This window comes from Xyrauchen texanus, chromosome 41 (genome assembly GCF_025860055.1).
Source record: "Xyrauchen texanus isolate HMW12.3.18 chromosome 41, RBS_HiC_50CHRs, whole genome shotgun sequence".
In the NCBI taxonomy this organism is placed as follows: domain Eukaryota; kingdom Metazoa; phylum Chordata; class Actinopteri; order Cypriniformes; family Catostomidae; genus Xyrauchen; species Xyrauchen texanus.
In genome coordinates this window covers 6,213,182-6,237,749 of record NC_068316.1, presented here as the reverse complement: position 1 = coordinate 6,237,749, position 24,568 = coordinate 6,213,182, and the positions used below count along the sequence as shown (strand labels likewise).

The 24,568-nt window shown below is 45.6% G+C and overlaps 1 protein-coding gene across 1 annotated transcript in view; it reads right to left on the bottom strand.

Moving 5' to 3' along the window:
- dnah5l (dynein, axonemal, heavy chain 5 like) overlaps positions 1–11,117 on the bottom strand; it is a 95,929-nt gene extending 84,812 nt beyond the window's left edge. Inside the window, exon 1 of the mRNA XM_052113512.1 lies at positions 11,010–11,117. Coding sequence (XP_051969472.1) covers positions 11,010–11,117 — 108 coding nt within the window. The remainder of the gene's footprint in view (positions 1–11,009) is intronic.
- Positions 11,118–24,568: the final 13,451 nt, after the last annotated feature.

The window sequence follows — 24,568 nt, the reverse complement described above, 5'->3', positions numbered from 1 at the left end:
CATGTTAATTTTGAAATTTTAATAAGCTATATCTGCAACATTTAAATAATATAAAAAATTTGATCAAATTGACTGAAAATCAAGCTTTAGACATTACACAGAAAGATGTCATAGATCAGGAATATTTGGCAGTACATAGCCTAGTGTCAAACAGGTGCTGTGGTAGTTTTTGTTTCTAGCATTTTGTGAGAAAATAAAATCAAAGGAGCCTTTTGCCCCATTGTAGCCTATCATGTCCAATGCATAAGGACAGGTATTTTTGCTTCTTAAATGATATTGCCATTTTGGAGCATTAAACACAGTTAACCCTTTATAGGGTAAATAACTGTAATATAATAATACAGTTTTGAAAAAAAATTCAGGCTCACATTGACTGATCCATTCACAGTGGAGATTGATTTGTTTATAGAATACTTCAGATGTTATAAAATGCCAAATGTGTTTAAAATGAGCACCCTTTTCTGTAGTTATTTTGAGTAAGCATTATTTTTATTTGCTTCTCAAAAAAGCATCTTGCTCTCCCAAAATGATCATATATGGTAAAAAAAAAATGACCAGTAAATTACCATAATATAATGATACAGTAAATAACTGTAAAATGGCCAGTAAATTACCATAATATGATAATACAGTTATTATGCTACCATATGCTACCAATACACTGTTAACACTTACTGTAGTTTATAGGGTAGGACATAGATTCTGTAAAATGAGCAATTACCATAATGTTATAATACAGTATTTAACTGTAATATGTTTTGCATTATGGGCCATTTCAGTGACTTCACTCATTAATAAGAGTAAATTACTTTTTGTCTAATTAATACAGTAACAAACGGTAACTAAATACAGCAAATTACTGTAGATATATAGCCTATCTGTGCGAAACCCACAACGTCTTTTCTTGAGGGGTGTAGGTCTTTCTGTGTTTATACTCCGGGATTTATTCACATTAACACGCACATAGACAGAGTTCTTGCTTTCCATCTGCGTTATTTTTTATGTTGGTACGTCTTTATTCGTTGCGTCGCGTCTCGCTGTTTTTTCTTGCGTCGTGAGAGTTGCGTTTTTAAAATGTGTCTGGTGACCTTCGCGTTCACTATTGCGTTGCGCACCATCTTGCAGTTTTGGGAACAAGAACGCGTCTTGTGTGAACAGCCACACATTTAAAAGAGATTTTGGGAAGTATTGGATGTGATAACGTCATGACTTTAACATTAACGATCATATATTATTTTCTTTCAGTCTCTCTTTAGGGCCCTGCACTGACTAAGGATAACTTCTCCTTCAATCTGTATAAATTTTTATCCGTGTTGCCTTTTTAATTAATGTAGTATTTTACTTAAAGGGATAGTTCACCCAAAAATGAAAACTCTCTCATCATTTACTCACCCCCATGCAATTCCAGAGGTGCATGACTTACTTTCTTCTTCTGAACACAAAGTTTTTTAGAAAAATATTTCAGTCCACACAATGCAAGTGAATGGTGGCCAGAACTTTGAAGGTCCAAAAAAAGCACATAAAGGCAGCATAAAAATAACCCAGATGACTCCAGTGGTTAAATCCATGTCTTCAGGGGTGAAACAATAGGTGTGGGTGAGAAACAGATAAATAAATAAATGAAGTCCTTTTATACTATAATTATCCACTTTCACTTCCACATTATTCTTGTTTTTTGTTTTTTGGCAGAAACATTCTTTGTGCATATTATAACCTACTGTTTGGGGCTGGTCAAAGGTGGAGATTTATAGAAAAAAAAAACATAAATATTGATCTGTTTGTCCCTTTTGAAGACATGGATTTAACCACTGGAGTCATCGTAATTACTTTTATGCTGCCTTTATGTGCTTTTTGGAGATTCAAACTTCTGGTCACCATTCACATGCATTGTATGGAACTACAGAGTTGAGATATTCTTCTAAAAATCTTTGTTTGTGTTCAGCAGAAGAAAGAAAGTAATACACATCTGGAATGGCATGAGGGTGAGTAAATGATAAGAGATTTTTAATTTTTGTGTGAACATTCCCTTTAATGTTTTACTATATAGAATTACAGCATGCCATGATCCAGTTCTCCTATTCTTGTCATGCTCCATTAAATAAATAACAAATAAACTAATGTGTTTTCTTCTTTATTTATAATAAATTATTTAAAATAATAATAATAATACACTATTTTAAAAAGTAATGGGATATTTACATTTAATTACTGTTAAATTTATATTTTTACAGTAATATTCCTCAGAAAAAAATTACAGTAATTAGTAAATTACTGTACACATCAATTGCAGTAGCTTACCATTATCAGGTTTTTACAGTAATTAAAAATGTGTTTAGCCTACAGTGTTTAAAAATGTGCCAGTCCTCCGTGAGACACTGAAGAAATAACGAGACATGATGCATCAGGTAGCCTATGGACTTTCGTCCAGCGCATTTACAGAGAAAAACAATGACAAAACAGAGCAGACATAGACAAAAACACGTTTGGTGTGAACAGCCCTTAACTCATCCATTTGCGCGTGTCTGTAAGTGAGAGCGCGTGCGCGAAACAATTTCGGAAAGCCTATATATTTTTTTCATAAATTACAAACCCGAACCCTATTTTAAAAAATCTCAGCTGTCCCGACCCCAGCGGCTTCTAAAGTTAACCGCTACAAGAGCGCTGACAACAGCGCATTCGAGCGTGTACCCAGAACAAAATGCCACCCCTCAAGCATTTTTTGCGGAGCTTTCCTACCGGGGCGGGGGCCCCCCGACATCCGGGGCCCCACGCAATCGTGTGGTTTGCGTTGTGGTTAAAACCGCAACTGGTTGTACGGGCGCTGTCAATGGAAACCTAACTCTTTTGCGAGCAACATTAGGCTACTTTTCATTTGGGGGAATAGTTTAGCAAAATAATGCTTTAAAATGAATCCACTGGAAAATACAAGATTTATGAAGCGAACTCTATGCTGGGAATTGGGAATCGTCTATTTTGTGTTGATAAGCGTAGTGTGGTGTTCCGTGTCGGAGAGGAAAGGTAAGTGAAGCGACTTCAACATACTATGAGGGCTCGTTTTACGCCCGTTTCACACATACTCCGTTTGCGGTGCGTATGCGGTGCGTATACGGTACAGGAGCAGCACGCGCTATAGTGCTTTCACATATGCTGCGTTTGCAGTGCGCTACTGATCCGCAGTTTCTGTGTGCCACAAAATCAAAAATGTATTAGTAATTTTGATTTTAAATCCAAACGTTAACTTTGACATTGTTTAAGACATTGAAACAGTATGAAAATTAATTTTAATCATTGTGATTCTTTGTTTTACATGTAGTTCGAGTTGTTGACAGAAGAAAAACTATCGCGCTATATCTTTTGCTAAGAAGGAGAAGAAGAACGAGATGCATTTGGGTTCACTCAGTCAAACGAGGCAGGAGACAGTTTGGTGCTTGTCTCAGAACTTCGACTTTACAGTGACCGGCACCTAAAGTAGGCTACTTTCGGATGAGTGCCGAACAGATGGATAACGTTCTTTCTCTGGTTGGAGCAGACATCACAAGGCAAACCACAACGTATCGTGCGTCCATCGAATCATATATGATGCCATTTTGCAACTTTTGGGACTATAATCATAATTTTTTGTTTTTCTTGACCCTGTAATTTAGTAACTGTAGAACACATTTGTAACATATGACCTTGTCCTGTTTTTCTGTTTCCCCTTTGTCTTCCATTTTGATACTTTCGTCACTCCATAGTTTTCACTTTTGAACCTTCTGTACCTCCATAGTCTTGTTAGCCATCGTGTTCATTGTTCATTGTTCTCACCTGTCCTCGTTAGTTTCTCATTGGTTTCTGTTCATCACCTTATCATGTTATTTTGAGTTCTGTTTGTTCATTGGTCCCTTCTTGTATTTATACCCTGCCTTTTCGTTCAGTCACCGTCGATCGTTGTTTGTTGTTATGAACGTTAGTGAGGTGTTTATGTTTGTGGATGCTGACTCCGTGTTATTCCAGATCTGTGGTCCTTGCCCGAGTTCTCTGTTCATGTTAATTTCCCCATTGAGGGTTTTCCTTTGTGTTTGTTTATTTAATACAGTTATAATTATACTGCGTTTGGATCCTCAACCTTCGTCTGCCTTCGTTGTCCTCCCGCTATTCGTAACAGAACGATCGACCTCACATGGATCCAGCAGCCTATTCAGCCAATTATCGGCTCCTTAGCCTCAAGCAGGGGGACTGCCCTTTGGAAGACCACATCCAGGACTTCCTTCTCCTGGCAAGCGTCTCTGACTTCCCGGAACCAATCCTGGTGAGCTTCTTCAGGGGCAATCTGAACGCCTCACTGAGGGAGCGGTTACCACCGGCAACGCACGAGTGGTCCCTCTGCAGCTTCATAGAGGTGACATTGCGGGTCGGCGGATCGCCGTTAACTGTGGGCGTTGCTGAGGAGGACTTTACCTCACCACCCACAGGGGAGACCCTTCAGCCATCCCTGGCGCTCCCAGTCACACCAGCTCCACATGTCAGCGAGCAAACCCCCACGCCAGCCACTTCCCCAGAACCCACACGGTCAACCTCGTCTGCCCGGAGGAGGAGGAGAAGACGGGCTTCCGCCTCCCGGCCCACGCCTGCCCTGGTCTGTGAGCCAGACCCCTCGCCTGTCACCGTGAGCGAGCCAGAGCCTACGCATGTCACGGTGAGCGAGCCTGCGCCCACGCATGCCGCGGCCAACCAGCCAGAGCCTGACGCCTCAGACGTCAGTGAGCCAGCGCCTGTAGCCTCGACCGTCCCTGAGCCAGCGCCTGTAGCCTCGACCGTCCCTGAGCCAGCGCCTGTAGCCTCGACCGTCCCTGAGCCAGCGCCTGAAGCCTCGACCGTCCCTGAGCCAGCGCCTGAAGCCTCGACCGTCCCTGAGCCAGCGCCTGTAGCCTCGACCGTCCCTGAGCCAGCGCCTGAAGCCTCGACCGTCCCTGAGCCAGCGCCTGAAGCCTCGCCCGTCCCTGAGCCAGCGCCTGAAGCCTCGCCCGTCCCTGAGCCAGCGCCTGAAGCCTCGACGCCCTGAGCCTCCCTGAGCCAGCGCCTGAAGCCTCGCCCGTCCCTGAGCCAGCGCCTGAAGCCTCGCCCGTCCCTGAGCCAGCGCCTGAAGCCTCGCCCGTCCCTGAGCCAGCGCCTGAAGCCTCGACCGTCCAAGAGCCAGCACCCCCCGAGCTTTCCAGAGCTCCGCCTTCCGAGCTTTCCAGAGCTCCGCCTTCCGGGCTTTCCAGAGCCCCACCTACCGAGTCTTCCAGGACTCCGCCTCTCAAGCCTTCTAGGGCTCCGCCCCTCAAGCCTCTTGAGCTTTCCAGGGCTCCGCCTCCCGAGCTTTCCAGGGCTCCGCCTCCCGAGCTTTCCAGGGCTCCGCCTCCCGAGCTTTCCAGAGCTCCGCCTCCCAGGCTTTCCAGAGCTCCGCCTCCCAGGCTTTCCAGAGCTCCGCCTTCCAAGCTTCCCGAGCTTTCCAGAGCTCCGCCCTCCGAGCTTTCCAGAGCTCCGCCCTCCGAGCTTTCCAGAGCTCCGCCTCCCGAGCTTTCCAGAACCCCTTCCCCCGAGCCTCCCAGGGTTCCACCTCCCAAGTCTCTCGAGGCTCCCCGGGCTCCACCCCTCAAGTCTCTCAAGTCTTCCACGGCTCCGCCTCCCGAGCCTCCTAGGGCTCTTCTCCCCGAGCCTCCTACGGCTCCGCCTCCAGAGCCTCCTATGGCTCTGCTCCCAGAGACTCCCGAGCCTCCCTCGGCTCCGCCTCCTAGGCCTTCCTCGGCTCCGCCTCCTAGGGCTCTTTTCCCCGAGCCTCCTACGGCTCCGCCTCCAGAGCCTCCTATGGCTCTGCTCCCAGAGACTCCAGAACCTTCTAGAGCTCCGCCTCCCGAGCCTCCTACAGCTCTGCCTCCAGAGACTCCCGAGCCTCCCTCGGCTCCGCCTCCTAGGCCTTCCTCGGCTCCGCCTCCTAGGGCTCTTCTCCCCGAGCCTCCTACGGCTCCGCCTCCAGAGCCTCCTATGGCTCTGCTCCCAGAGACTCCAGAATCTTCTAGAGCTCCGCCTCCCGAGCCTCCTACGGCTTCGCCTCTAAAGGCCCCTACGGCGCAGCCTCCCTCGGCTTCACCTCCAGAGCCTTCCAGGCCTCCGCCTCTGGAGCCTCCTACGGCGCCACCTCCCTCAGCTCCGCCTCCAGAGCCTCCCTCAGCTCCGCCTCCAGAGCCTCCCTCAGCTCCGCCTCCAGAGCCTCCCTCAGCTCCGCCTCCAGAGCCTCCAGAGCCTCCCTCAGCTCCGCCTCCTGAGCTTCCAGAGCCTCCCTCAGCTCCGCCTCCTGAGCTTCCAGAGCCTCCCTCAGCTCCGCCTCCTGAGCTTCCAGAGCCCTTCTCAGTTTCGCCCCCGGGACCTGTCCCTATCCTGAGGCTGCCTCCCAGGCCTCTTGGACCCGTCCCTGTCCGATGGCCACCTCCCAGGCCCCCTGAACCGGTCCCTCTGTGCCCCCCCGGGACTGCCTAATTGGCCCCGTGTACTGTCTCCTTTCCCTTTGTGCCCCCGTGGACTGTTTAATTTCCCCTTGTTGTTCCCCTTGGACTTCCTGCCTGCCCTCTGTGCCCCCTTGGACTTCCTTCTGCCCCTCATTGCCCCACTGGACTGCCTGTCTGCCCCCGGTGCCTTCATTGTGTTTTTCTATGGTTTTTGTCTTGGGTTTTGTCTGGGATCCGATCCTTAGATGGGGGGCTATGTAACGTATGACCTTGTCCTGTTTTTCTGTTTCCCCTTTGTTTCCTTCCATTTTGATACTTTCGTCACTCCATAGTTTTCACTTTTGAACCTTCTGTACCTCCATAACTTGTTAGCCATCGTGTTCATTGTTCATTGTTCTCACCTGTCCTCGTTAGTTTCTCATTGGTTTCTGTTCATCACCTTATGTTATTTTGAGTTCTGTTTGTTCATTGGTCCCTTCTTGTATTTATACCCTGCCTTTTCGTTCAGTCACTGTCGATCGTTGTTTGTTGTTATGAACGTTAGTGAGGTGTTTATGTTTGTGGATGCCTGACTCCGTGTTATTCCAGGTCCTTGCCCGAGTTCTCTGTTCATGTTAATTTCCCCATTGAGGGTTTTCCTTTGTGTGTGTTTGTTTGTTTGTTTGTTTGTTTATTTAATAAAGTTATAAGTATACTGCGTTTGGATCCTCAACCTTCGTCTGCCTTCGTTGTCCTCCCGCTATTCGTAACAACATTAACTGAAATTATGCGTATATGATGAAATTATTACAGTTTCTTGACAATATATGTCTATTTTAATGTGAACAATGCGCTGTCACTTTAATTCAGTGCGGTGCAGCACAGCAAAAATAGAGTCGGTCCGTAAACGATCGCTGCACTGCTGTATACGCACCGCAACTGGAACGGATCGACGGACTGCATCCGCGTGCAGTAAAAAAGCTCTAACCTGTTAACATGGGAACGGAAAAAAATACGCACTGCATACGCACCGCATACGCACTGCAAACGGAGTATGTGTGAAACGGGCGTTAGTCCTGACGCAGATTTATTTCTGTTTATCTACAAGTCCTTAGATGGGAAAGCAATAATATATAAACATAAATTAATTCAAGCACGTCCACACTTTTGACGTTAAGGATGGATAGATAGATAGATATTATTCAAGTAATTCCATGTAATTCCAAGAGATAGATAGATAGATAGATAGATAGATAGATATTATTCAAGTAATTCCATATAATTCCAAGAGATAGACAGACAGACAGACAGACAGATAGATAGATAGATAGATAGATAGATAGATAGATTTTATTCATGTAATTCCAAGATAGATAGATAGATAGATAGATAGATAGTTTATTCAAGTAATTCCATATAATTCCAAGATAGATGGATGGATGGATGGATGGATGGATGGATTTTAATTCTATATAATTCCAAGATAGATGGATGGATGGATAGATATAGACAGATATATCTTATTCATGTAATTCCATATAATTCCAAGATAGATAGATAGATAGATAGATAGATAGATAGATAGATTTTGTTCAAGTAATTCCATATAATTCCAAGATAGATACCAAAACAGTCCTGCATTTGGCACAAGGCAAAAAATTGGTTAAATAAAGCCAACGAGAGAAGCTTTCTTGCTTTTAGAGATATTATTGTTGTCTTTCATATGCATTTGTTAAAATATCTGACACGATGCACACCTTTCATACTCATAAGAATGTTTGCATGCTGTCTAGGAACATTTTGACCATACCTTTTACAAATGACATGGACAGACAACTTGATTAGTAGGTTTTATCAACAGTTTGTATACAGCAGTTTGATTATTCATTGTGGAGTGAGTAATTCAATGCTGGATATAAACATCAGGTCATTGAACCGTGTTGTCAATCAATTATAGAGCGCAACAGTGCCCACTCACTTTTTCACCATCTATGTTTTCCGGTAAAGTATTTTTCGTATTAATTTTGTCCATACAAGGATTTAATAAAATCCTTAAAGGGTTCTAAGCCATAAACCAAACCAATCAGCTCCAAAGTGAATCACAGGTTTACAAAAAAAAAAGTATCTGAAAATCAGACAAAGAACAAAGGTACAAGACTGTTTACTTACCGTCTTTGATGAAATACAGTCCCATAAAGCATGGCAAAAGATGTAATCGAATAAAGAAATTAAACAAATATATAAAACTATTGATTTGAAGTTGCTGATTATAAGCATAGAAACAATATATTTTAATTTAATTGCAAAATGTTCAAATGAACAGTATATTTAGTTTGAGAGTGTAAGGAGACAAATTCGATTGTGTCATGGGAGTAAGCGGTCACTGCAGAGCTCGTTTGCTGCAACTCTCTGATTGGTAGATTTTTCTCTTTAGGCTGGGTAGTGTAGTTCTTTACCAGGAATTCCACTATTAAACTATTAAAAAATGAAGTTGCAATTACACAGACTGTTGGCTTTAACAGAAGCATTTACCATCGATTAGTAATTTGGAGCTCACTGTGGTCTGTATTAAAATGTGTTTAAGTTGAAAATCAATGGAATTAATGGGATTTTTACTACGGGTCGTGATTCCACACACCCAGACCCTAATCAGGCTAATCAAGCCTCAGAGCGGGATAAAGGCCAACTAGAAACTGCAGTGTAAAAGGATTAATGGAAAGGAGGAGGTGAGAACCAGCTAGAAAATATAAATAATATTTTAATATGAAACTTAAACAAAAAGATAAACACACAAAGGTGTTGGACAGCTGTCTGTAAATCTCTCTCTCTCTCTCTGTCGCACTGCAGCTTCCAGTCGGCCTTTGTCCCTCTCTGAGGCTTGATTAGCCTGATTATGGGCCGGGTGTGCAGAATAACGTTCTGGCCCTGCCCTCCACCTTGCCACAAACAGTTTTTGATCTCTTTGCTGCTCTAAGGTTTGTAAATTGTGAAGAATTGTGATTAACACATTTAACATTTCATTTGCTTCATCCCATGTCAAGAAACATGCAGTGATGTCATTTCGTGACCTCATGAAAAGGGTCTGGTTTACAGGGAAACTTAAACATTTCAGACCAGGCAGCAAATATTCACATACACTAGAAATCAAAACTTTGGACATATCCACAAATGCTTTCTAATCACTGTAGGGGGTTCTAACTTGTGCACAGACATGGCAGGCATTAACATAGGAAGTCACATTATGAAAAAGAGTGGGCCACCAGAAAGAGTTACGTACCAGCGTTGTCATTCTTGGAATTCCTGGGTGACCAGAGCCTTGGGAAGTGTGCACCCACTGTAAGACCCTCTGTCTTAGATTTTGGGGTACATAATGCCTAATGGAAGGACATTCCAATGGTGATGGTTAATCTTGTTGTCCACAATGGATCTCCTCCATAATGTCCCAACGGATGGGTGCGATGATGACAGACTGTGGTAGAATGGGTTCTGGGAGAGGTGATGAATGAACTCGATCATGTCTTCATGACAGGGCATCTGCTTTGCCATTCTTGCTGCCTGGACGATAAGTAAGAGTGAAATTTAATCAGGTGAAGAAGGCCTGGCATGGACTCATTCTCTTGGCATTCTTAATATATTCCAAGTTCTTGTGGTCAGTGATGACTTGAATCCAACCAACCAGTGCCTCCACTCCTCTAGGGCAGATTTGATGAACAGCAGTTCCTTATTGCATACATCGTAATTAGTTTCTGCAGAGGTGAGTTTTTTGGAGAAAAAGTCACATGGTTGGAGTTTACATGGATAACGATGCCACAGTCTGAAGCATCCACTTCCACTATGAAGGTCTGGATCTGGATGTTTCAAGATGGGAGCAGTGGTGAAACTAGACTTGAGTCTTTTAAAAGCATCTTGTGCACTCTCGGGCCAAGTCAACTTCCTAGGTTTCCTCTGAGCAATGTAGTGAGAGTGGCTGCAATGATGATGTTCCTTATGAATCGCCTGTAAAAGTTTGCAAACCCAAGAAATTGTTGTAGTTCCTTGATGGTTGTGGGGTCTGACCACTCAGTGACTGCCTTGATTTTGGACTCATCCATCTCTACTCCTTTGGGGCTGATGTTATATCCTAAGAAGGTTGTGGTGGTGATGTGAAAATAAAAATGTTCTGCTTTCACATATAGCTGATGGTGGAGTAGACAGTTGAACATTGTCTTGACTTGTTGAATATGTTTGTCTCTGGTATTCGCGTAAACAAGGATATCATCAATTTGAACAATTACACAACTGTTGCAAAGGTCTCTGAAAATTTAATTTACAGGAAAATGGAAAGTGCACTGGCAAGGCCATAGGGCATGATAAAGTACTCATAGTGCCCCCTAGTGGTAATAAATCCAGTCTTCCACTCATCCCCTTTCTTTGATATGGACCAAGTTGTAGGCACTTCTGAGAAAACTTGAGCTTAGTGAAAATCTTGGCTTCTCTTAGTTGTTCTAAGGCAGATTGGCCTAATGGCAGGGGATAGCGGTATTTAACTGTGATGGCATTCAGACCCCTGTAGTCTATACATGCCTGGAGTCCACCATCCTTCTTTTCCACAAAGAAAAATCCATCTGCAGCTGGTGACATAGTGGAACGGGTGAAGCCCGATGCTAGTGCCTCCTCGATGTATTCCTCCATAGCCTGCGTTTCAGGGAGGGATAGAGGGTAAGCTTTGCTTCTAGGGGGAGATGAATTGGGTAGCAAGTCAATGGCACAGTTCCAAGGTCTGTGGGGTGGTAATCAGGTGGCTTTGTCTTTGCTAAATACCTCTATGAGTTCAGAATATTCCTTGGGGATGTGAGTGTGTATGTTAGTCTGGGGGCTCTCCAGACTTGTGGTCAGGCATGGTACTATTAACTCGGTGGTTAGACAATACTCTTGACAGAATGGAGACCAACGCAGCAATTCCCCATTTCTCCAGGAGATCAGTGTGTCATGGAGTAATAGCTATGGGTATCCTAATATAATGGGGTGGCGAGGAGATGTGATGACATAGAGTGTTAAGTTTTCGACATGGAAAAGTCAGACTTGAATCTGGACAGGGATGGTTTTATGGGTTATCTGCCCAGTGCCTATAGGTGCATTATCTACTGCAGTTATTCAGATTGGAGTATTGTATGGTATTGTAGGGATATTGAATTTGGTAACTATCTGATGATGAATGTGGCTCAATGCAGCTCCTGAATCCACTAATGCAGTAACACATGATTGGTTATCTTCAATTAAAATGATCACAGGAAGAGTAAAATTCTGACTAGAAACTTAATTGAATGTGATGCTTACTCTTAGAGAGGGTCCAGCTGAGGCTCTGGATTTATTTCGGCATGTGTTACAACGATGTGCTGGTTGGCCACAGTATAAACATAACCCTTCATCTCGTCTGCGCTGGCATTCCTATCTATCTAGAGAGATGCTTGAGTGCACTGGATCAAGGCATGAGATTGTCGAGATTTTAACGGGCAAGGTAATGTACTCAGACAAAGTTAACAATTCATCCTTACATGCCATCTCAGCTTGCAGTGTGGGATTTAAACCTTCTCGGAATACTAATTTGAGAGCAATATCGTTCCAACCACTGTGTGCTGCTATGAAGTATGAAATTGTACTGCATAATCAGCTGCACATAACTTCCCCTGGCATAGATGCAATAACTGCACAAAAATGTCTCTTCCTTAATCTGTTGCGAGAAATAGGTGAAGGAGTTGCAAATTTGTGCATCATTATCCCAAACTACCGAGGCCTCAGAAATGCCTCTGGTGTGGTGGTGGCATAGTGGGCTAAAGCACATAACTGTTAATCAGAAGGTCGCAGGTTTGATCCCCACGGCCACCACCACTGTGTCCTTGAGCAAGGCACTTACAGCTGTCCCTTTAATAAGTGCACTGTAAATCGCTTTGTATAAAAGCGTCTGCCAAATGCTTAAATGTAAATGTAGAAATCCCTTGCATTTATCAGCAGATTCATCAAACTTCTTACCGTGTCGGGGCGTGGGGAAGGTATCGACTTGATATAACATGTCAGATGTTCATTACCGGCTCGAAGATTCGTAAGTTGTTCTTGAAATCCCTGTAGTACAACCATTTTATAAGCGATCGTGGCTCTGAGCTGTGTAACCTCTGCAATTCTGTAATGAACCCATAGCTGGAGGTGGATTAGAATCCATATTTCAGAGGTTTTTTATTAAAAAATCAGAACAATCCAAGGTGACTGTGGCAGGGCAGAGGGCGGGGCCGGGTCATGATGCTACACACCCGGTCCCGTATTAGGCTAATTAAGACTCTGTGAGGGATAAAGGTCGACTGCAGGGGATCGTGCGGGAGATAGAGATCGTTTACGGACATGTCCGTCATGTGTGTGTTTGTCCTTGTTTTAAGTTTTTAATTAAAATATTATTTACATTGAAAAGCCGGTTCTCGCCTCCTCTTTTCCATTGATCACTTTACAGTGACAGGCAAGGTTCTAAACATAGCAAGGCAGGCAAACAGCAAACAAAATCCAAACGAATAGACAAAGGGGAAAATCCAACAAAAAGGCAAAAGGGTCAATATACTAGTAACAGGCTTTGACAAAAGTGAACGCTTGGTAAGGCAGGTTAACTGGCAATACTTTGCAAAGTGAGAGTGTGAATGCATGGCTTATATACATGGTGAACATGAAGTGATATGAAAGGAACTGATGTGGCAGGAAACAGATGACAGTTCAGAGTTCAGGTGAGGGCTCCCTCTGGTGGATGTCTGCTCAAAAGTTGCAGATAGAGCCAATTCAGAGATGGGGATTATTAGGAGGCCATGATAGATAAGGGCCAATGGGGGGAATAGGCCAGGACATCAGGTCACTCCCCTACTCTTTACAAGAAGTGCCCTGGTATTTTTAATAACCACAGAGTGTCAGAGCCTCGGTTTAACATCTCATTCGAAGGATGGTGCCTTTTAGTATAGTCTCCGCATCATTATACTGGGGCATTAGGACCCACACAGACCACAGGGTGAGCACCCCCTGCTGGCTTCCCTAATACTCATTCTAGCAGGAACCATAGTTCTCCACAGGAGGTCTTTCATCCAGATACAATTAACTTTGTGTTTAAGCAAAAGCCTTAGATCAAAAGGTTTTTAAGATAATCAACATACTGTAAATGCAGTAAAGTGTATCCAAACTTTTGACTGGTAGTGTATTTTGGTTGACTATCCCTTTAATAGACTTCCCTCTTTATGACCTGTCAATTTAGTGTGTGGAAAGCCTGCAGCCATGGGCCCAAGGTATGCATGTGTCAGCAACCTGTCAATCAGTATGGGCTCAGGGGTATCTCATACTTTCTTTCCCACAGCCTATGGCAGCTCTCACAGAAAAGGACATTGCAACATGTAAATACATTTGTTTGACCCATTTTGTCTGAATAACAGCAAGTTTCATTTACTGGAAATAAATTGTACCCATTCTCGTGAAACAGGAATGTGGGTGGGCCAGAGTTGCAGTGAGTGTACATCACTGTGTACTGAGAGTAAACAAAGAAAATATGCTTACTATAGTGCTTTGCTGCAACACTGACACATACTGCAATGCGTACTAGCATTCTGTTATGAATTGCAGCTATTTTACATTGTTAATGAAAAACAACTTAGTTACATTCCAAAATATCTATTTAGCACACTGTCCCTCACACATCTGAGCTGGTATGAATACATCTGATCATATTAGGGGGCGTTCAGACCAAACACATTCTTGCATTAAAAAATGCTCCTGTGCGAGATGTTGAAAAACAGGGAGATGCTGTGCAATGGTCAAAGTCATCTAGTGCATGTTTACATAGAAAAATACCACCAGCTAGAGGCTATATTGGGTAAATTGAATGGAAAATAACAAATCAATTTAAATGAATTCTCTAGATGAATAATTATGCCAAACATTATTCTTTACTGTCGATTTTGTCTAAATGTCAATTTAGTACTTGTCATCTATTTAAACATCATATTTTATTGATCTAGTAAGTGGTATGAAATGTTTCATTGATTCTTAGTTAAAATTATATACAGTAGGCCCACTCCATCAGGGGAAGGTCATGGTGAAGTTTAATCCCTGCACTGTGAATTTTATGGCTGGATAGAGCAATTCAATCTAATTAAATATCAATAAAATATCAAATTTCATACATGTTTAGATACTGTATAATAGACAGCACTTTGATGGATGATTGAGAGCAAAGTCAATCATACATTGTGAGATGGCAGCATAATAGTGTGTTTTATGTAAAGATAACTTCCAGGTTATCTCTGTCTACAATTGTTGGGCATGTTTGAGAGATAAAAGAATATTCTGTGTACAATACAAGTTAAGCTTAATCGACTGCATTTGTGGCATAATGCTGATAACCACAAAAATAATTTCAACTCATCCCTCCTTAAAAAACCCCCCGCAACAAACGAGGTTACAGTAAGACACTTACAATGGAAGTCAATTAAGCCAATTTTTGTAGGGATTAAAGGCAGAAATGTGAAGCTTATAATTATATAAAATAACGTACATTAACTCTGATCTGTAAAGTTGTTTAAATCATCACTTTTGCAGGATTACAGGGTTTATGGCATGACTTCGTCATTGCAGCGGAGTTGTCAAATTAGATATAACGTTACACAGAAAAGGTTAGTAAACAATTTCATCACACTAAAATGTTAACACATTTTTGTTAAGTTTTGTGGCTATTCTTTTGAAACAGTGAGTATTTTAATGTTTACAGATTTGCCCCATTCACTTCCATTGTAAGTGCCTCACTACAACCCAGATTTTAGCTTTCTTTAAGAAAATAAGGGGCAAGTCAAAATTATTGTTTTTGCTAATCAACGTTATGACACAAATGCTGTGGAATGAGCTTAACTAGTATTGAACCCATAATATTTCTTCGCTTATATTATTTTTACAGTAAATAAAAAAAAATAGTAAAAACTATTCATATGAAAAGCAGATTATAGGGTAATAAAACTAGTTTTCCATTTATTTACACAGTGTAAAAATGTTGCCTAAGTTACAACCTGCAATGATAAATTCATTGCACTTTTTTGATCACTTCATCATCAGTAATATCCATTAGAAATGACAGAAATGATTGTGTAAGTTAAATAAAGGGAAACAAAGATTATAACAATAAAAACATTATTTACCGTGCACACATACTTCTGTTGCTAATAAAATCGTATTCCTATTTTTAAGTTTTGAGTCTAGGCTTTGTGGAATTTGTGAGGTGAATAGCCATGCTCAAACGTCAAAAACAGAGTAATCCTGCTCGGGGGGAAAAAATTATCTGATTCTTTGATGGCGTAAAATTCATGGACAACAATGAAACAAAGTAATTGCCTCGAAGCTATGTGAATCTGTTTATTCTGAAAACAATGCAGGAAAAAACTACAAGCATACTCTATGGGAAGAAAAAAATCCCATAGATTTACATTCAATGTGGGACCCGAAACATATCTAGGGAGCAAAATGTCACAGATACTAAGGGATGGACTCTTTTGACATGGAACATTAAACAACAATCCAGAGGACCCTACCAATCACATAGCAATGTGCTAACAACCACTCAGAACACCTTAGCAATTGCACAGCAATGCCCTTGCAATCACCCATAACACCCTAACATAGAAGTGGCTACTTTTGCATGGGCAAGTACTGTACAACTCATATTTTCTTCAGAAAATGTACAAATGTATAAGTGATTTGCAAAATACAAATATGGTATGATCATTACAGTATATCGTTTTTTTCTAAAATCAAACAAGCCAACATGTTATATGTTTGTGACTTCTCTATCTAGATATAGGTATTGTATTAAACAAGTCCATGCTGTTTAAAAATGCTATATTTTTTATTTTTCTGTCAGCAAAGAACTGAGTTCATACAATGGTTTTATTTTAACAGTGAAGTCACAAATAGACAATATGTTGGCTTATTTCATTTAGAGACACACGATGAAGTGAGACGTCTCTGTTGGATTGAGATGCTGTAAATTGTATTTTCTGCAATTAAGTTGGTAACAACATGTCTCTCATTTGGGGTGACAACAGTAACTTATAGACACTACTGTGGAAAGAACATAATGCCAGTGTGAGTGTGTGTGAACAGATGATTTAAGAACCAAAAGCATGTGAAATTGTTACTCCGAAGTAAAAAGCCTGAAGTGTGTTATTTCGAAGCCATCAAAAGGAATAGCAAAAATAAATGTTTTCCCAACATTTTTCTAATACAAACCCCATCTGCCGTTGATCGAACAAACAAAGTCCAGCCCTAAACTAACACCATTGGTTGAATCAATGTTGTGTTGGATGGTCGGGACACTCAAACATATAGAGCAATATTTTAATAGTGCCACAGAGTCATAGTGATAGCAGTTCCCCTTCTGTCGCTCTCTCCACGTTGTGTCAGAGAAGCGACACTAGGGGTCTCTCTTGAGCGCCGATATTCACCTCTGAACTATGAAAAAAGGCCAATGAGAGTTGGCAACCAGTATTTGCATGTCCCGCCCCTGGACATACGGGTATTTAAGCGGCGCAAATACGGGAGTTCATTCAGAAAATTTCTTCGGAGCCAATGGTCGTGTTTGCAGACTGCTGCGTTTTACACACCGAGTTCCTGCTATCCTCTGCTGCATGCTGTTGGATTCTACGGCGCACAACAGCGGCTCCTGTTCTCCTGTTTGCATGGCTGTGCACTTCCTGCCCCTGAGCGCATCGACAGTTGCAGATAAGAAAGATCTCTCACGAGTTCTTTCATTCATAAAAGAGTGATTTTATTTAAAAGAGTTTCCTCTAAAGAGCAAAAACACAGCAGCGTTGAGCGTCCTTTAAGGATGTGCCTTTATAAAGATGCCTTTCCGCCTCTGTGTTGTTCCTGGATGCAGATGAGTACTCTCGCTTCGACGACACAGGCGTTGTCTCCGTGTCTGGGCAGTGATCACGCTGAGGCTGCGCTCTGGATGGTTCATGTTCTCATTGCGGAACATGACCATGACAACGTCAGGAGGCGGCTTGCAACCGTAGCAGCCACTCAGTCGCCGCATATGCTTCTTCCCACGGATTGAGGCCATACGCTGGCGATGGAGCGCTCGGGATGGCAGCGGTGCAGCTCCATCGCTCCCTCGGACCACCCGCGCTCGGCACGCTGTTGACTCCGTCCCTTCGAGGTGGCGGCGACCGCTCACAGCCAGTCTGCCTACCGCTCCTTGTGCTGGAAGCAGATGAGTTCGCATGACATCGAGCTGGCGCTCTGATGCTGAGAGCTCCTCTGCTGCCGCTCGGGCTTGCGCCCAGGAGGAGCCGCGCACCTGCTCGATATGCTCTCGGCAGCCAACAGCGTGGCCTGGATTGGAACCTCCATCGTCCCACAGCCATCACGCTGGACGATTGGTTCTAGGTGGAGCGCTCACAGCCTCGCCCCCCCGGTTCCTTTCTTCCCGGAGGTGCATGATGAGCTGACACCTGGCGGGGCCGCCCTGTACTCCATTCCCGGTCCTGTAGAGCAACATCCTCGCTCACCGCGAAGGCCTACAGCGCTACTGGACGCGCCGCTTCCGCCCTGCATGCCATGGCTCTCCTGCAGGTCCACCAAGCCAAGGCACTTCGCAACATGCACGGGGGTGGCCCTGATCCTGACACGCTGCAGGAACTGCGCTCAGAGACCGACCTCGCCCTGAGAGCGATGAAGGTCACAGCGCAGGCACTCGGGCAGGCGATGGCCACTCTGGTGGTCCAGGAACGTCAGCAATGGCTGGACTTGGTTGAGATGCGTGAAGCTGACAAGACTCGCTTCCTCAACGCCCCTGTCTCCCAGTTCGGCCTCTTCGGCGACACCGTTGAGGACTTTGCCCAGCAGTTCTCCCTGGTGAAGAAGCAGACGGAGGCCATTTCGCACATCATGCCGCGCCACAAGCTTGCCGCCACGGCCCAGGCCCCACTTGCTCGCCGAGGGCGTCCTCCCGCGGCCAGAAGACCTTCTGCTCCGCCCCAACCTGGGCCCAGCTCTCAGCACCGGCATCGAGCAAACCGCAGGAAGCGTACGCCCCCTGCCTCACGGACCCCTTCGAGGACCCTGAAGGCTCCTAAGTGTCCCTGAGACAGCGGACCCAGAGGACGAGAAGTTAGCTCCGAGGTGGTAAGACCACCCGTCCCCGGTGGAGGGCCGGGAGGAGAATCTTTTGTTTTTTCATTTGCCGCACCCCTGACGGGGCTGCGGTACCCAAATTCTCAATAAAAGAGCTATTTCCTTTACCTCTGGGTCACATGGCCCGCAAATGCCGTTCTTCACGGCACTTTGCTTTCAGGTCTCAACAGTCTCGGGCCCAGGATGTGGTGCTTCCGCCCTCAGCCCCACGACTGTTCCCGGCCGGCCGGTTCAGACGAGTCCAGAGGACGCCAGTCAGACCTCCTCCTCAGTCACTGAACCCGCCCCTGCCGGGTGCGTGGAACAAGGTAAGTGCTTTGAGTTTATTCTCAGCACCAGAGCCTCGGGACGCCACAGCCTCCCGACGCCGCGTTACCTGTTCCGCGACCGCTGCGAAGCCCCGCCGGTACGTCCAAAATACTCGTCCCCTTGGTGCCCCTAGCACGGAGCTTAGAGGCATGGCTTTCACTGCACAGCTCGTCACGGTGGCTGCACCGGACCATCCGACTTGGTTACGCAATTCAGTTTGCCAGGTCTCCACCCCCCCTTCGTGGGCGTTCGTTCCTCCGCAGTGCACGGCGAACATGCCCACTCCCTGCGTGAGGAAATCGCCTCCCTTCTAATCAAGGACGCGATAGAGCCTGTCCCTCCGACCGAAACGAAGAAGGTTTTCTACAGCCCTTACTCGTTGTACCCAAGAAAGGCGGCGGCATACGACTCGATCTTGGACCTGCGAAGTTTTCAATCGGACCTTGTCCAAACTCCCGCTCAAAATGCTTACCCAGAAACAAATTCTATCTGGTGTCCAGCATCTAGATTGGTTCGCAGCGGTAGACCTGAAGGACGCGTTCTTCCACGTCTCAATTCGCCTCGACATCGACCCTTTCTACGGTTCGCGTTCGACGGCCAGGCGTATCAGTACAAGGTCCTCCCCTTCGCCTGTCTCTGTCCCTCGCGTCTTCACGAAGGTCGCAGAGGCGGCTCTTGCCCCGCCACTGAGGAGCGGGCATACGATACTCAATTACCTCGACGATTGGCTCATTTTGGCCTCCTCGCAGGAATTACTATCAAGACACAGAGACCAGGTGCTCGAGCACCTCGGCCGCTTAGGGTTTCAGGTCAACTGGGAAAAGAGCAAGCTCACCCCGTCCAGAGCATCTCTTTTCTCGGTTTGGAGTTAGACTCAGTCTCAATGACAGCACGCCTCTCCAACGAAGCGTGCTCAGTCAGTGCTGGAATGCCTCGCTTCTTCGAACCAGGCACCGTGGTCCCTTTGAAATGTTTCCAACGGCTCCTGGGGCATATGGCATCCTCCAGCGGCGCCGCCACTGGGGTTGATGCATATGAGACCACTTCAGCATTGGCTCCAGACTCCAGTCCCGAGATCGAGCATGGCGCCACGGCACGCACGGTGTGGAAGTTACCCCTGCCTGCCGCCAAACCTTCAAACCCTGGACAGACCTCTGCTTTCTACGGGCAGGAGTACCCTTGCAGCAGGTGTCCTGTCACGTTCTGGTTACAACCGACGCCTCAAATTGGGTTGGGGCTGCAGTGCAACGGGCGCAGAGCCGCAGGCCGGTGGAACCGAGGCTCGCTGCGCTGGCACATCAACTGCCTAGAGCTGCTGGCCGCTTTTCTTGCCCTGAAGAAATTTCTTCCGCTGATTCGCGGGCAAGCATGTCCTAGTCAGGACAGACAGCACCACGGTGGTGGCTTACATAAACCGCCAAGGCGGAGTACGTTCCCTCCACATGTCACAGCTCGCCTGGCCGCCTCCTCCTTTGGAGTCAGCAGCTACTGGAGTCACTGCGCGCCACTCACATCCCCGCAACCTCAATGTGATAGTGGATGCGCTGTCAAGGCAAAACTTGCCCGGGTGGAGAGTGGAGGCTCCACCCCCAATCGGTCCAGCTGATTTGGGACAGGTTCGCAAGGCCCAGGTAGACCTGTTTGCCTCCCAGGAAACCTCCCACTGTCCGGCTCTGGTATGCCCTCACAGAGGCTCCCCTTGGGACAGATGCTCTGGCACAGCTGGCCCACTGAGGCTGCGCAAGCACGCTTTTCCCCAGTGAGCCTTCTTGCACAGGTGCTATGCAAGGTCAGGGAGGACAAGGAGCAAGTCACTCTGGTGGCCCCCTACTGGCCCAACCGACGTGGTTTTCGGATCTCACGCCTCCTCATGACAGCCCCTCCCTGGCTAATTCCCCTGAGGAAGGACCTTCTTCTCAGGGACGGGCACGCTCTGGCATCCGCGATCCAGACCTCTGGAATCTCCACGCCTGGTCCCTGGACGGACGCTGAGGATCTAGCCGCCTACCTTCGGCCATCATAGACACTATTAACCAAGCCAGAGCCCCTTCGACCAGGCATCTTTACGCCCTGAAGTGGCGTCTGTTCATGGACTGGTGTTCTTCCCGAGCCGAAGACCCGCAGAAGTGCGCAGTTAGGTCAGTGCTCGTGTTTCTTCAGGAGAGGCTGGAGAGGAGGCTGTCCCCTCCACCCTCAAGGTGTATGTTGCCGCTATCGCGCCCACCACGCTACACGGTAGACGGCAAGTCTCTTGGTAAGCACGACTTAATCGCCAGGTTCCTAAAAGGTGCCCGGAGGATGACTCCTCCCGGCCTAACCTGTTTCCCTCCTGGGATCTCTCGGTCGCCCTTATGGGACTCGGAGACCCCCTTCGAGCCGCTTGACTCAGTTGGACTCAGGGCCCTCTCTCTCAAGACCGCCCTGCTGATCGCTCGCTTCCATCAAGAGGGTCGGGGACCTGCATGCGTTCTCTGTTAGCGACGCTTGCCTGGAGTTCGGTCCGGCGGACACTTTCGTGATCCTAAGACCGCCTGCAGGGTCCTACCACACCCTTCAGGGATCAGGTGGTGAACCTGCAAGCTGCCCCGGAGGAGGCAGACCCAGCCCTTTCACTGCTGTGTCCAGTACGTGCCTTACGTATTTACCTGGACCGCACACAGAGCACCAGATGCTCTGAGCAGCTCTTCGCCTGTTTTGGGGGACAGCAGAAAGGGAATGCTGTCTCCAAGCAGAGACTCGCCCACTGGGTTGTCGACGCCATTTCCCTGGCTTATCACACCCAGGCCGTGCCCCCTTTGCGGGTCCGAGCCCACTCCACCAGGAGTGTTAGGCCCTCGTGGGCACTGGCTAGGGGCACTGCCCTAGCAGACATTTGTAGAGCAGCGGGCTGGGCAACACCTAACACTTTTGCGAGATTCTACAATCTCCGAAGTTGAGTCAGTATCGTCCCGTGTTCTCTCAGGTACCGAGCCCGTGAGAACTCGGTGGCACGCCCACGATCTGACCGGGTGAATCGCTTGCACCCAGCACCCTTCCCCTAACCAGGGGAAACAGTGTGCCTTCATTCCCAGGAGATCCCAGGTTTGGGACACTGGTTGACTCCTCCCTAGCCCTCATGGGTCGCAGTTCTCGTGGAGGAACTCGCCAACCCAAACCACTGCGTGGTACCGCAAGCTACCCTGTACTGGTATAGGTGCCCCACAGGTAAGGCCTCCTGTACGGACTCCCCTGTGTGTAAAACCACGGTTCTGTCCCCTCACGAAGTTGACTCCGTGTTTCCCTTAGGCAGTTACAGCTGCCTCGGTTGCCGTGCTGTATGCTTCCCCTCTGCGAGGCTGGATCTACCACCAGACTACTTTTCCGCGATAAGACCTAAGTATAGGCCATGCGATGTATTTGCCACTCAAAATTTGCCTCCCTCCCGGGTAGGTGTGGCCTCCGCAGGGTCTTCTCCGCCCTAATAAGGGCTAAGACCCCTTCCCTCAATGCGTGTAAGGGCCCCGGCCGTAGTTGCTCTATGCGAGAAACATAGAGAGAAAAGAGGCCCAGCCAGGCTGGCCCGTTCCCATGTTGGCGTCGTCACCTTGTTCCCCCTCCAGGGTAACGATAAGGAATCCTGATGGCTTAAATGGGGCATTGGGGAAGGGTACGTGCAGCCTGATACAGTTGGTCGCTTCTGCACATAGGAATACCTGCTCGCTCCTGTATCAGCGGATCACGCATACGCGCTCAGCGCATGGCTCTTTTAAGTGGACCCCTAGTGTCGCTTCTCTGACACAACGTGGAGAGAGCGACAGAAGGGGAACGTCTAGGTTACGTATGTAACCTCCGTTCCCCGATGGAGGGAACGAGACGCTGTGTCTCCCCTGCCACGTCGCTGAGCCGAGCCCCTGTTGTGGCCGGACCATTTCCGGCTCCTCAGAAAAATCCTGAATGAACTCCCGTGATTTGCGCCGCTTAAATACCCGTATGTCCGGGGCGGACATGCAAATACTGGTTGCCAACTCTCATTGGCCTTTTTTCATAGTTCAGAGGTGAATATCGGCGCTCAAGAGAGAACCCTAGTGTCGCTTCTCTGACACAACGTCTTGTTCCCTCCATCGGGGAACGGAGGTTACATACGTAACCTAGACGTTTTCGTAGGAAACCACTCCCTCTCTTCTGCAAAAAGACACACATCCACAACATCATCCCCACAGCAAGTTAAGGACAATCAAAAGTATTTGTGGCATAATGTAAGGAACATATACTAAATCGTGTGTCTCTAAATGAAATAAGCCAACATATTGTCTATTTGTGACTTCACTGTTAAAATAAAACCATTGTATGAACTCAGGAAAATATAGCATTTTCCTGCATTTTGTAAACAGCATGGACTTGTTTAATACAATGCCTACAAAAACATTAATGGTTCTTATGCTATGTGCATCAAATAGGCATGGTTGTAAATACCACTACTATGATAAATGAACAATTAATTGCATAATATCTGTGGCCAGTAATCACCTTTGAACATATTTTCTCCTGAAGTATTGTGAATTAGACAGATAGGTGAGATTTCTGTCAAGTAAACTGCACTATTATCCAGTATCCATATTTATTTAATTTTTTTGGAGAAGACATGCATTTAACACATCTGAATATCCAGTTTTCCAAAGCCAACTCATTTAGGTATTTCTGTTAAAGCAGGAGCATGTATAAACATACAGGTATTTTCCAGGAAAGACCTTTTAGATTGAAAACAGGATGCATTATGATGAATTCTGTTGACTGTTTGTGATCATGCAGATCAATACTTTTTGCAACAGTGCAAACTTACTCAACAAAAACAACATCAAGCCAGTTGTTTACACAGAGTTGTTTCAAACTTTAGTCACTCACACATGCAAGATGTCAATATAGGGCAATATATGTAATACACATTAATACCTTACTGAGTGATTTAGTAAAAAATTCTCACTTCTGGTTTAATTCTTTGTATAATTTACTGTACATTCAATAACTATACTAAAGTGTTTAATTGCTGTGCCAAAAGTATCACCAAATATTTTGTTTGGTATCACAACAAAATTAACATTTTTACTGTGCACACATACTTCTGTTGCTAATAAAATCATATTCCTATTTTTACGTTTTTTTACTATATGTGAAAATATGTAAATTAGGTACTATGAGCACAATGTAACAGAACTTAAAATCCTTTGTGATTAAAAACAAAACGTGTCAATGTTCACCAAGGATGTAGAGCATTTTTGTGAAATCTGTAATATGATCCTGGTTTGGTGTTGCTGCTATCAGTAAAGAGGAGATTGGATGAGACTGAGCTTATGTTAGCATGAAGAACTGAATAATACTCTGAGCTAAAAAATATATCATAATAAGAAGCACTTGGGATAGTCTGATGTTACCATTATCTTAGTTCAGATGTCCCTATTGATGTAAGAGAGACAGTTATTTGGGTAATTGTGTAATGTTGGCATAGATGATTTAGAGGTGCTCTGCAAATATAGCTGCATAAGCATATGCTTTTCATTTGTTTACATTTTAAATGCAAATATTTAGTATAAAATAATTAATAATCTTCTCATCTGAAACCATCATAGAATTAACTCTTTCTACACTGTTGCCATCAT